The 13115-nt window shown below is 38.4% G+C and overlaps 1 protein-coding gene across 1 annotated transcript; it reads right to left on the bottom strand.

Annotated features, from left to right (window-relative positions):
* Positions 1-5626: 5626 nt before the first annotated feature.
* On the bottom strand, positions 5627-6361 carry LOC130467548 (uncharacterized). Its single transcript, XM_056836090.1, has one exon. It carries the CDS (start codon positions 6359-6361, stop codon positions 5627-5629), a length of 735 nt encoding a protein of 244 aa, XP_056692068.1.
* Between the last annotated feature and the right edge of the window lie 6754 nt (positions 6362-13115).

The raw sequence follows: 13115 nt of genomic DNA, 5'->3' as shown, positions 1-13115 counted from the left end.
CTATTAGGATACTAATTTATTTAATTATAATCCTACTAGGACTCTAATTAAATAAACTAAATCTTTTAGGATTAGATTTAATCATATGACGAATCCCGGTAGCCTTAGGATTCGAGTAACACACTTCGAGTAATACGCTAGCACCGCACGCAGGCCTTGTGGCCCACGCACAGCGACAGCCCACTCGTCGCAGCCCCGCGCGCGCGCCCAAGCTTCGGCTGGGCCTGGCTTTTGCGCTGGGCCTGGTCGTATGCTTGGCGTGTGGTTTTTGCGCTTGGTTTGCTGGGCGATGGCCCGGCTTCGTGCTGGGCCTTCGTCTGGCAGGCCTCGTCCGATGCTCACTACTACAAAAAGTGGCAAAGAGATCTCTCAAATAAGACCTCTTGTTTAAATAGCGGGTCTCTTTGATGGAGGATACCTCCTATCCCAAACAACGGGTCTCTCATATCACGTGGCCCCATTTATAGAAAAAGAGGAGACCTGCTATGATAAAACACGGGTCTCTTATATCTCGTGGGCCCATTTAAAAGAAAGGAGAAGACCTTCTCACACAAAACACGGGTCTCTTTTTCACACCCCTCATCCTTACTCCGTATTTCAATCTCCCTCCCTCTACACGCAATCGAGCAATCCCTCTCAGCAAAACCTAAAGTTAATTTCTCTCTCCTCCACAACCTTCGATAAAAAAATAAATAAATAAAATATGGAGCTTCAACAAATAAACCCTAAAAACGGTAACGATTGAGAACATATTGGTGCAGATCTGCGATTGATAGAAGCAAATTATCGAGAAATTCCTCGCCATTCTCAAATTTCAACTTCAGATATCACAGGTATTTCTGTTTCTCCTCCTTTTTTGATGATTTCTTCTAGTTATGTCATAATTTTAAGGTTTTATGGTTAAAATTGGATGGTATTATATATTTGTTGAAGGCGTAGGTTTGTTAATTAGGGCAACAATTTGTTCATTTTTTCAGCATTTCTGTTAATTTGTGATTGTTGCAGATATTTTTAGTTCTAATGTTATATTTCTTGCTAATAGATTTAGGTTAATGCGTTTTCAATTGAACTGCGTGATTTATGTGTTGTTTGCTATGGGTTTTTTTTTGTCAATTTTTGTTCTTTAAAGGAATAAACAACAGAAAATATGTAATTTACTAATTTTCCAATTTGCTTAAATTAGATACAGTTCTTGGTTTTTCGGATAATTATTGTTTGTTTAACTTGTTGATTGCTTGGTTTCAAACTCCAATTAATGTGAAAGGTTCTCTATGTGGCTTTATTGAGCTTTAGCAGGTTTGGTTTGGAGAGTGTCTTCTTAGTTATTGTAGGAACTTAGAAATAACCTTGTGTTTGTTCTTCAGCCATTTATCCCATAGGAAATGTGAAGTTTGGAATTTGTAACTTGCAAGTAGTTTGGAATATGAAGCTTGGTCTATGGTAACAATTTCTGGGTTTTTTGGGCAAAGGGTGTATGCATGCGCCTTTTAGTCAGTTGCAGTAAATTTTTCTATTGTACCTTTTTTCTTGCATTCTTCCACTTACTCTAATTGTTTATGTTTGATTACAACATAGATGACAAAATGAGGAACATACTCTTTCTGGGTTTAACATAAATTATTATTTTGGACTTGGATATCCAAATTATGTATTTCCTCTCTCGAATCAGATTTTCAATTCGTTTTTGCAATTTTTTAATTTTAAAAAGTCATTAACATCGATTGGTTATTGAACTTACTGTTCAATTGCAGGATTTCTAATTCTACATCACTATGGAAAATACAAGGAAAGTGGTTATGGCTTTCATCAAAAATGATTATTGTGTGTTATTTTGGAGACAGTTATTTTGATAGAGATTTAAGACATATATCTGAAAAATTAAATCAGGTAAACGTATTCATGCTGAATCGTTCTTCTTTTCTTTCTATTCACTAATTTTAAAGGATTAATTGGTTAAATTTATGATTAGGAATTAGGTTTTGGGATAAACGTTTATTGAAATATGTGACTCACGAAGACCCTAATTTGAGAAAGATATCTTTTCTTATTTTTGTGTCTTTGTGGGCTCTAGATTCTATCAGGCTTTAAGTTTTTTTCTTGGTGTGTATTTGTTAATGGAAATGGTGCAAATAATGTAGGATTAATTTGGGTTTAAGGTGTTGTTTGCACTCTGCAATCCCCTTTGCAATATGGGTCAATGCATTATTGTTTGTGTTCTTGATGTGATTGGAATATTGGATGTTGGTGTAGTAGACTAGCTAGTAGTACTCACATTAATTTGGTTTGGATTATTAATTCTAACTGCACTATTTTTTACGAGTGTTGTAAATAGTTATTTTGTTGTTCTTGAGATCCTTGATTAGAAATGTGATTACTCCCAAGTAAGATCTAAACCTTATATTTTGTACGAAGTATTACTTGATGATTCAGATATGTTGTCCATTTCTTTAAGAATTGATCAAGAAATTGTGTAGGTATTCAAATCATAGGTTAACTCTAGATTTGAAGGTACGTCATGGCTTCATGAGTAATGATATCATGTAGTTATTTACCAAAAAAATTGATATCATGTAGTTTGAAATTATACTAAAAGTAATACTATGGCCTTAGTGATGGCCTGGTTGTGGAAAATGGATGCTTCTAGAATGGTTTATTAAATTAGATTTATCTTTTTGCTTCATTATTGTTTTTCCGATGATTGTTGTTAATTTTTTCGTTCAATTAGATTCAATTATAATTGTAAATTGCATTGCCCCAATTCAATCGGAACCCTGATCAAACTAATTATTCTTTTTGGAATTTAATTGGATTTTGTTCAATTGAGCTTTTTAAGTGCCCTAACTAATTGAGAAGTACTTAGATCATTGTATATTTCGCTTACTTAGTTAGTTTATTGTTAAGCTTCCTGCAGTTGAAAATAATGGGAACTCTTTAGAAGACTGTATAGAAGGCAATTACAGAAGCTGCCAAGAGAAATGACATGGGTTCTGCAAAGGTATAATCAATGTCATTGTATTTCGCATGATCAAACAAGTTTGTTTTAAATTGTAGTTTCTTTCTTTGTGAATTTTTTGGTTTGGTTTTTGTTCGACGGCAATTGAAATTTATAAATTTAGTACGATATCTTTGAATTTCTTCCTATCTTCTGTATAACATGTCCAGGCACTTGCGAAGGAAATTATAATGTCAAGAAAAACCGTCAACCGTCTTTATGAGAATAAAGCTCAACTAAATACAGTATCGATGCACCTCGGCGAAATTGTTGGTATGATGACGCCTCTTACATGTTTATAATTCTCTCTAGCATTCTCTTTGGCTGTATAATTGAATTTATGTATCTCCCTTCCTTAACATCTCGGGTTCCGGTGAAAGTAAATGATTAGACTTTCCCAACTCGAACATATTATCTATTGTTCTAAAAGGTTGTTTGGGTGGTTAGATGTCCATTAATTACTGAGCAATGCATTTCTGCGGGGTTCTGTGTGTTTTATGTTGTTCTATTTGTGTTGTTTTCCTAGACTCTGACAGGTTTTGATTATATTGGGTTGAGAAACTTTTCCCATTACCTTCGTGAAGTTTAATCAATCAGTTTTATGGTCTTTAGCATTAATTGAAAATAGTACTCTTCCCATATTGACATTGTTATTGTACTTTATCTTTATTCTCTAACATATCGAGAAAATTATTTGGAGTTATCTCTTTCCTGATAATACAAATATTGTTAGATTGCATAAGTTGATAAATCACTTACATAAGGAAGCTAACTCAACAATAACCCAATGAGCATAGCTAGCTAGACTTCTAACATGTTGTGTTGCATTTATGTCTACGCCTCGCGATTGTTCTTTGCTGGTTTTTGTATTTGAAATCCTGTAGTTTTTAATCTTGGATATAATTGTGAGTGTTTTCGTTGATGAGATGTTTTTCTTTCCCAATAATTAAAATAAGCCTTTCGTTTTTTGGCAGGCATATGGTGTTTACGCGTCTTCCTTACACCAGACATTCAAAGGCATTATCTCACTTTCTCATAAGATTAGTAATCCAATTTGACCTAATCATTTATTGTGTAATTTTACTTTTCAAGTCAGGGGAAAATAGATCTCAAGTTACAAATGATGTGTGGGAGTATTCCCAATAATGGTTTCCCAAATATGTAAAGGAGAATTATGTTTCTTTCATCTTTTCTCTGATTTTGGTCATTTGATGAAGATGAAATAAAAAATAAATCATTTTTAAAACAAAATATAAACCGTGCGTTGCACGGGTTTAAAACTAGTTATGTATTATATCAGGTGTGGTTTTGTGCATTTGATGCCTGCTGGTGTAAACGCAGGTGTAATATATGTATATTAATTCTGAATTGGCGCAACTACTTGTATTCTGCTATTATCGATATTTTTTTTTTAAAACAAAAAAGGTTGCAAAGAGACCCGTCAGGTGTAATAAAGGCTCTCTAGTTATAATAATAAAAAATTCAAAGAGACCCCATATCTAAGATATGAGGTCTTTACTTTGTAAAAAATAATAATAAAAAAAATAACAAAGAGACCCCTTATCTTATATATGAGGTCTTAACTGCTTTAATAAACAAAAATAAAAATATTCAAAGAGACCTCCTATCTTACTTAATGGGTCTGAACATTTTAACAAACAAATCTCACATCTCTAATAAGAGGTCTCTTTCCCTTCTAAAATATTTTAACCAACGTTCACATAAGAGACCCTCTTTCTTACGTGGAAGGTCTCTAACTTTTAACAAACAGACCCCCTCTTGATGAGGAGGTCTCTTTATCAAAGAGACCTGTGAGATAGAGACCCCTTGAAAGGAGATCTCTTAAGCCATTTTGGAAGGGTCTCTTTGCCCTTTTTTGTAGTAGTGGCTAATTCGTACGATGCGCTTCCGATTAAATTCTCGATTCCGGAATTCATTTCCGATACGAACAATATTTAATATTTCCGATTCCGGAATTAATTTCCGTTTCGAACAAATATTTAATATTTCCGTTTCCGGAACTATTTTCCGATTCCGATAATATTTCCGATTCTGACAATATTTCCGTTTCCGGCAATATTTCCGATTCCGGCAATATTTCCATTTCCGATAATATTTTCCGATACGTACCATGTTTCCGTTTCCGGCAACATCTGCGACTTGGATAATATTTATATTTCCGATACGATCCATATTTCCGTTTCCGGCAATATCATCGTTTCCGGAGTATTCATTTCTTGCCTGTGACGATCTTAGCTCCCACTGAAACCAAGATCCGTCGATTCCGAATATCCATAGATGGAGTATTTAATGCCATTAAATACTTGATCCGTTCACGTACTATTTGTGTGACCCTACGGGTTCAGTCAAGAGTAAGCTGTGGATTAATATCATTAATTCCACTTGAACTGAAGCGGCCTCTAGCTAGGCATTCAGCTCACTTGATCTCACTGATTTATTAACTTGTTAATTAATACTGAACCGTATTTTTTAGACTTAACATAGAATGCATACTTGGACCAAGGGCATTATTTCCTTCACATGTCCTTGCCTGCATTCCCTAGCTGAATGACCATACTTACCGCAAGTATAGCAATTTCCTTTAAACTGCCTTTTCTCCTTTTTGTTGTTGTTCTACCTTGTACCATGGAACTGATTTGGACCCTTGCCTTTCGGTCCCTTATTATAACCTGCATTTCTTTTAGTTTCAACAAGATTAGCAGTAGAGGAAGAATGGTCAGTAGTTTTTCCCTTGGTTTGGATACGGTTCTGCTCTTCAATCTTAATGTGGGAAACGAGTTCTTGAAGGGTAAAGTCTTTTTGTTTGTGTTTCATGGAATGGACATAGGTTTGCCAAGAAGGGGTTAATTTCTCAAGGAGACAATTGGCTTGGAAAAGCTCACAGATTTTCATACCCTCAGCAACAATATCAGCACATAAATGTTCATACTCATGAACTTGATCAAGGACAGGCTTATCATCAGTCATACGGAAATTTAACCAACGACTACAAGCATATTTCTTAGTCCCAAAATCATCAGTTCCATACTTAGTTTTCAGAGCATCCCAAATTTCCATAGCATTCTTAGACTTACTATAAATCATATAAAGAGAAGCAGTCATGTAGTGCAACAACATCCCACGACAGGTTTTGTTATCTTTCTCAAAATCCCTAGTGGAATTAGCAGGGGCAGCAATAACAGTAAGACAATAATCTACCCCAATTTGACCCAAGAAAAACTCCATCTTATCAGACCACATCTTATAATTCTTCCCATCGAAAGGATCTAACTTAGACATATCAGGGATGAAAGGGTTGGGAAGCATGGAAGAAGTAAAAGGGATAGCAGTAGGGATATGACCAGCCATTGTAAAAATAAAACACGGAAGAAATAATTCAACTTTAGATTGTAGGAACAATGACTAGTAATGAACGAATAAACTTATCTTTAACCAAGTCGTGGCGTGTATGAACACTGCCCTAAAGTTGAATTTGCCCCGTTACGTACACACGGCCTCTTGACAATCAACCTCCAGGGTTACACGACATCTATCTCGTTGGTGTAGTACAAAAAGATAGATTGAAAACGAAATTGAACGTTGCCCAAAATGAATCAGAGAGTATGTGTTTGAGAGGAAAATTTTCGGAGAGCAATTTTTCTGTGTTTTCTTTGTGAAGGAGGAAGCCCAAATAAATAACGGAAGGCTGAAGAATTATTTCGGGAAGGAAATAAATTCGGTAATCAATTAGAATCAATCAACGACTCAATTTCCGGAATAAAACCTGTAACCGTTATGGAAAATATTCGGTTACCAAAATACAACAACTAGCCGTTACACGGGATTGATTGGTGGCAAAAAGGGCCCCACCCACACCCGCGAACGCGCCGCGCCACTCGCCTGAGCCCGGCCCGGCCCGCGCGCGTGTGCGGTGGCCTAGAGCCTCCTCTCAAGTCTTCTAACAAACCTATTAGTGGAGTGAGGATATATAAAGTGGGTAAAACTCTTATTTTTTGTCAATGTGGGACAAGCACAATTTTCATTCTTTTGAAGCATCACTACCTATACTTCCAACAAAATTCAGATAATATATTTCAGAAAAAAGATAAGGATTGTCCAAGTACAATTTATAACTAAGATAAGTTCTGATAGATTTTAATAAGGCCAATTAAATTCATACGAAATACAGAGTATAAAATAAGTTATGTAAAAATAAGGAGAGTAGAACGCACCCTAAATGATATTCTTAGTAGGTTTTTTCTTCGTGTTTTAGACAGTGCAGTATGAGGTTTTTGAGTTAGGCGGACCTAATTGGGTTTAGATAGCAAGGTGGACTAGTAGGACTTGAAACCACTTTATGCTCCACTTGGCCCGACAACTCAACCCAACCCATATTCAATATATGAGTCAAATGGGTATATTTAAAGACATTCTAAACTACATATTTGTTCAACATGGGAGAATACTCATACACACAAATATTGAAGACTACTATCTAACTGTCACAACAAACGTTGGAAACATTAACGACACGAGTTTGGAAACCATTAATATGATAAAAACAGATATTAATCCAAATACAAATACTTTTACATTAGAGTATACAGTACTCTATATTATACTTGCATATATATATATATATATATATAATATATAAAAACAAAGAACACTAATGATGTAATTTTTCCATCTACCGCTTACGCTCTCTTCCACAGCAACAATGGAGGATACTGAGGCAGCATTTGCATCTTTCGTAGCAATAAAAACAGCAGCACATCGTAAATATACTGCACAGTAAAATTAGGAAATACACTACTTTTTACATTAGTTAGCATAAAACTATAAAATATTGCGATTAGAAAATATCATTAATGTAGGATCAATATTAATCAAATTTGCATGAAAATATGACTATTTTTTCATTAACAAAAAAGTTGGTGCATCACACGAGCTTAAAACCTTATGTATGAAATATAATAAAAGAAAAAGGTAAGAAAATGGAAAACTAACACTTGATAAACAGATATGTTCTCCTCACGCCATACTTTAGAGTCTTCACGGACCTCACGACTTGACGTAACACGATTAGTGTGTTGAGACGAGGGTGCCTTAGTTTTAGAAGGTGGTGCATCGTCCGGGTTCATAACTAATCTCTTTCTATTTTCGGGGAAACGATTATATTAGTATGTATGATATCCCCATTCTTTCATTTTTGGTGATTGCTTATATATATTTTTATTCCTTCGGATTGCAAGGTCTTACCTAGTTTTTTGTCTCAATTATTTAATAGTTATTCCCTCTCCAAATTATAATAAAATCACAAATTAATTTGTTTTTTAAGTAGACTACACCATTACAATGATGGCGTCCGTCGTAATTTTATAGATTAAAAATGAAACTAATTAACATGTATAAAATTTCATCCGTTTTTAACACTCAATATTATATGCGCGCACCAATTGAGGTTGGCATGAGTGGTTAAAAGCCTCTTGCTCCTTAATCAATGTCTCAGGTTTGAGTCTTGGGTATAGAAAAAATCTCAACAGGAGGGATGCTGCCCATTGAGGTACCCATGCAAACTCCCGCGGGAGATTAGTCCACTCGCCGAATGCGGTGGGAACTTCTCGTAGAAGAACCCAAAAAAAAATAAAAAATATATACGCACACATAACTTAAAGTATAAAAAACTTTAAAACGGAGATAATATAATAAAATTGCGGAAGTACCTTACAAGTTTAAAATTAGCAATTTGCATTAAAAAAAAAAAAAAAAACAAATGTTCACTAAAAATTAGCATGTGCATATTATTAGCAATAATTGTTGCTGGTATAAAAATTAACTTATGGATACTTCTTAGTTATTACATTTTCAATCATTTAGAAGTTTTAATAGTATCAAATTAAAGCCCAACAACAAGTTGCAAGCTACCCATTGGAACCAACTAGTCGTCTGACCCGTGCAAGGCACGGGCTAGTCTTAGGATCTTGGATATCTTTATCTGTTTTGTGTTTTATTTTATTTATTATTTATTATTTGTGTGGTTTGTGAGATTGTTTTCATTTTTGTTTGTACTGTATCTACATTGAAATCCTGAAGTAGTTATATGAAGTATATCTTTAGTTTTTACTTTCATTAATTTATGTGTATGTGTTAGTAATATTTTACCTTATGGGCCAACTACTATAAAACAATGTGGTATACTTGACGCATATTCATTCTCAGTTTCCGAAGAACGATGTCCCCAATGGCATATAACGTAACTGAGGTGTAAGAGAGAAAATGTAGGCTCCTCTCTTGCTCTCTTATTTCAAAGTGATCAGAATTGCAACAACAGTCTTTTGTTACATACTGCACTGCATGTAAGAATCTTCAGTATGTCAATTTTGCTGGCTATTACTGAATTTATGTAAGATGAGAATTGGGAAATTAGGTGAAATAACTTTGTAATGCGTATTGGTGTCATCATATTGTCGTAGGCACGTAGCATTTACCTCTGTGGATATGTTGCGATGTTATAGTGTAAATGTTTGTGAGTAGGATCAGTGTGGTTCTGTATATTGAGTTCAGTTCAACTATGTCCATCAGCAATACGAGTTTACTCCTGTATGCTTTCTGATTAATGATACATGCATCCTGTTTATGCCAAAATTCGTATGGGGGCGACTTTCGGCTAGGGTCGACACTAACTAAGCAAAGAATCAACGACACAAATAAAGAGACACGACACAGAGGAGTGTTGACGCGGAAAACCCAGGAATAAGGTAAAAAACCGCGGATAGCTATGAGGCTATCAATCCACTAAGTATTCTATGTGATTGTTTATGCTCTTCTTTTTGAGAATCGATATTAAAAATCTAAAGTACAATAATGAATGCTGAAACAGTTTATAGCTTAAGAGTTTGAGTGCTTGAGTGAACGTGCTTTGCTTGTCATTATCTTCGTCCTTTTATAGGATATTCTCAACGGTCTAATCGGTTGAGAAAATCCCACAAAGATAGGAGTATCTTTGTCACACGTCTCTTCAGTCTTCAACCGCCTCCGCGCTTCTCGTGTATGTCTTGGACTCGTTCTTGCTAGCTTGACGGCGCTGCCTATCATGGGCTTTAGGTTAACTTATCTTTATCAACCCGTTTCTTGAGGACGCGTCTCAGTTGCCTGTACTTTGTCGCCTATCCTTCGTCGTTTATACCTCGTCGCACGATGCTACGTCGGACGTATCTCCCTGGAGCTGTGTTTACCTGCGACACGACAGGACCTGGCTGACACGACATGATCAAACGTTAGAACGGTTATGTCGTTAGTCCAAAAAGTGGGATAACAGTTTGCCCCCAATTGTGAATTTGCGGAGTCACACAGAGCAAAAGAAACAATTCAAATTAAAAAACCGTCTCCAACTGCCTAGTTCGTGGGATAAAACCGTTCAAAATTCCGGAGTAATAAATACCAATTCACGACATGCAATAAAGTTCTTCACACCAAGTTTTTTCAAAACATTTCTAGATCCGAAAGCAGGAGAGAGAAGAGGGAGAAAGCGAAGTCGATTTTCGCACTGAGTTTGTTCGATTTCAGGTAAAATTTGCTTTCTTTTTCGATTTCCTTGTAGATTTTTGTAAGTGAGATGGGTAGATCTAAGTCGGTTGTAGCGAGAGGAAAGGGGGAGTCGGGTTCCACTCGGGTTAAGTCCCTTAACCCGATATATTCTACTGTGGTGGATCCGGCGGCTTTTGTTGAACTTGCTGGTTTGCCGCCGTCGGCGGAAGTGAAGATTCCCGGCTCGGATGAGGAAGCCTTTGACTGTCCAGAGGGGTATGTGGTTATGTATGAGTATCCGTTCACAATTGGCTTCAAATTTCCTTTCACTCCTCTAGTTAGGTCCTTTATCGAGGTTTTCCATTTGAGCCCGGGTCAGTTGATGCCCCAGATATGGCGGGTTTTCACGGTGGTGCACGGAGTTACTGCGAACTGGCGTACGCCGTTTGACCTGTCTGACTTGATGTACACTTACGACCTAGCACTGCAGAAGTGTTGTAGGTATACCTTGGTTACGAAGAAGGGGAAGACGAACTTAGGTGTTGGTTTAGGTGTGAACGACAGGGGTTGGCAGAGTCGTTTTGTCTTTGTAGGCAAAGATTCTCTGGGAGATAAAGGGCGGTTTCTGGTCGAGGGATGGACGATGGAAGGTAAATGTGTCGTTTTATCTTTGTTTCTCGTCGTTTTACTGAACGTCGCCTTACTTGGTTTTGTTTTGCAGTTGTCAAGGCGTCGTCGTTGACTGAGTTGAACGTTGATTCTGAGGATAAGTATCGGAAGTTCTTGGGTTATTCTGTCGAGGATAGGTCTTTTAGTCGCGACGGAGAGTTTTTAGACGAGCAGGAGGCGAACCGGTCAGGCGACGTCGCCGAGGAGGAGGAAATAGACGAGGAATCAGGTCAACTGACTCGTCGTCGGAAAAGGTTGGATTTGCTTGAGGAGGTAGTGGAAAACTCATCGTCCGCCGAAGGTGAAGTAGGCGATATGGCTGACAACTCAGGTATTTGTCGTTTGTTTATTTCGGGGTTTGTATATATTTTTGTTTTTGCTTTGGATAATGTTTGACCTTGATTTTTTGTATTGGGTGTAGAGCATACTCTGTCGTCTAGGCCTGTGTCGAGGATGTCTCAGAGAGAGATTCAGGAGCGTGCAAGGAAGCGATTGAGGTCGTCCTCGATTTCTGGTGGACGAGGTATGACGGTCGTACCTCGGTTTTCTGCGATAGGTTCGTCGGCCGAGACGCCTGTCGTCATAGGGGCCGAAGGCTTTCATCCGATTGCTTCGTCGTCGCCTCCACAGCCGTTCAAGGCGTCGTCTGCTGCTGTCGACGTTAGTAAAGTGTTTACTTCGTCGGCCAAGAAGCGTCCTGTCGAGACGGATCCTGTCGAGGATACGGTTATCACTTTGCCCCCAAGCTTCTTGGGTGATGAAGAGGCGTCGGTTATATGGCCTTTCGCTGATCGCTTGATCTTGCCTACGACGTATCGACGATATCACGAGGTGGATCCTCTTCCTGTCGCGTCGGACGCCGCTGAGCTTAGTCTGCGGGTGAGTTTTATTTAGTTTATTCTTCTTCTTCTTCTTTTTTTTCTTTTTTTTTTTTTTTTTTTTTTTGTTTGCGAAAGATGTGTGTTGTGTAAATTTGTTTTGCCATTGGTTTTGCGCAGGCGTCGCAGGCTGCCTTGGCTGTACGTAGGCAGTGTTCGTTGTTGTGCGACGAGGTGACGAATGCGAGGCAGCTGACAGCGACGGCGAAGAAGGCGGCCGCGTCGTGGGAAGCGAAGTGGAAAGCTGCTGAGAAGAAGGTCGTGGACCTTGCTGCGGTGGTTAAGGCCAAGGGTGATCAATTGAAGGGTAAGGATAAGCAGTTAGCCGACGTAGCTAAAGATCTGGAGAAAGTGAAGGAAGAGCTGGCCTCGACGACGGAGGAGTTGGATGGATTGAGGAGTTTGTACGACGCCCTGCAGGAGGAGGCGGAGGACGTTGAGGCTCTCGCTATATAGAGGACGCGGGCGCAGATGATGTATTCCTGCTTGATTGGGGAGACTAGCCTTTGGCCGTGTCAAAAGGAGGTGGACGACTATCTGGCTAATGGCGGTACCATGGCTGACCTGTCGGTGCCCGTGGTGGATCCGGAAGAGTTAGCGAAGACGGCCGACACTGCTAGTACTGAGGCGACAGAGGTGGATGCGGCTTTGTTGGTGGTGAGTGCGCCTGTTCCGGACCAAGAGGGGGAGGTTCTAGCTGTTGGGTGCGAAGAGGAGGCCCTCATCGTCGTTTCTCAAGACGAGACGTTGGACGTGGCGTCGGTGGAGGTGCCCGTCGTGCCCCCAGAGCAGGAGTCGGAGCAGGAAGCCGTGGCCTCTATTCAGGAAGAAGGGATGTAATAGTTTGTAGTTTTCGAATTTCTGTTGGTTTTTGTGTTTTGTTTGTGAACTTCTTTACTCGTCGTCGATGGCGACGACGAGGTGGTTTGGATGACTTGTGTTTTTGTTTTCGTGTTTGGAATGTTTTTATCCGTCGTCGGTAGCGGCGATGCGGTGTTTGGATAATGTTTTGTGTTTGAATTTCGGAAGTCGTGGCCTTAGGGGTC

This window comes from Spinacia oleracea, chromosome 2 (assembly GCF_020520425.1).
Source record: "Spinacia oleracea cultivar Varoflay chromosome 2, BTI_SOV_V1, whole genome shotgun sequence".
Taxonomy (NCBI): Eukaryota; Viridiplantae; Streptophyta; class Magnoliopsida; order Caryophyllales; family Amaranthaceae; genus Spinacia; species Spinacia oleracea.
Note: the sequence above shows the minus strand (reverse complement) of the source record. Positions and strands in the feature narration are given on the sequence as shown.

Coding starts and splice junctions, on each gene's coding strand:
- LOC130467548 (XM_056836090.1), bottom strand. CDS start 6,361: ATGGCTGGTCATATCCCTACTGCTATCCCTTTTACTTCTTCCATGCTT.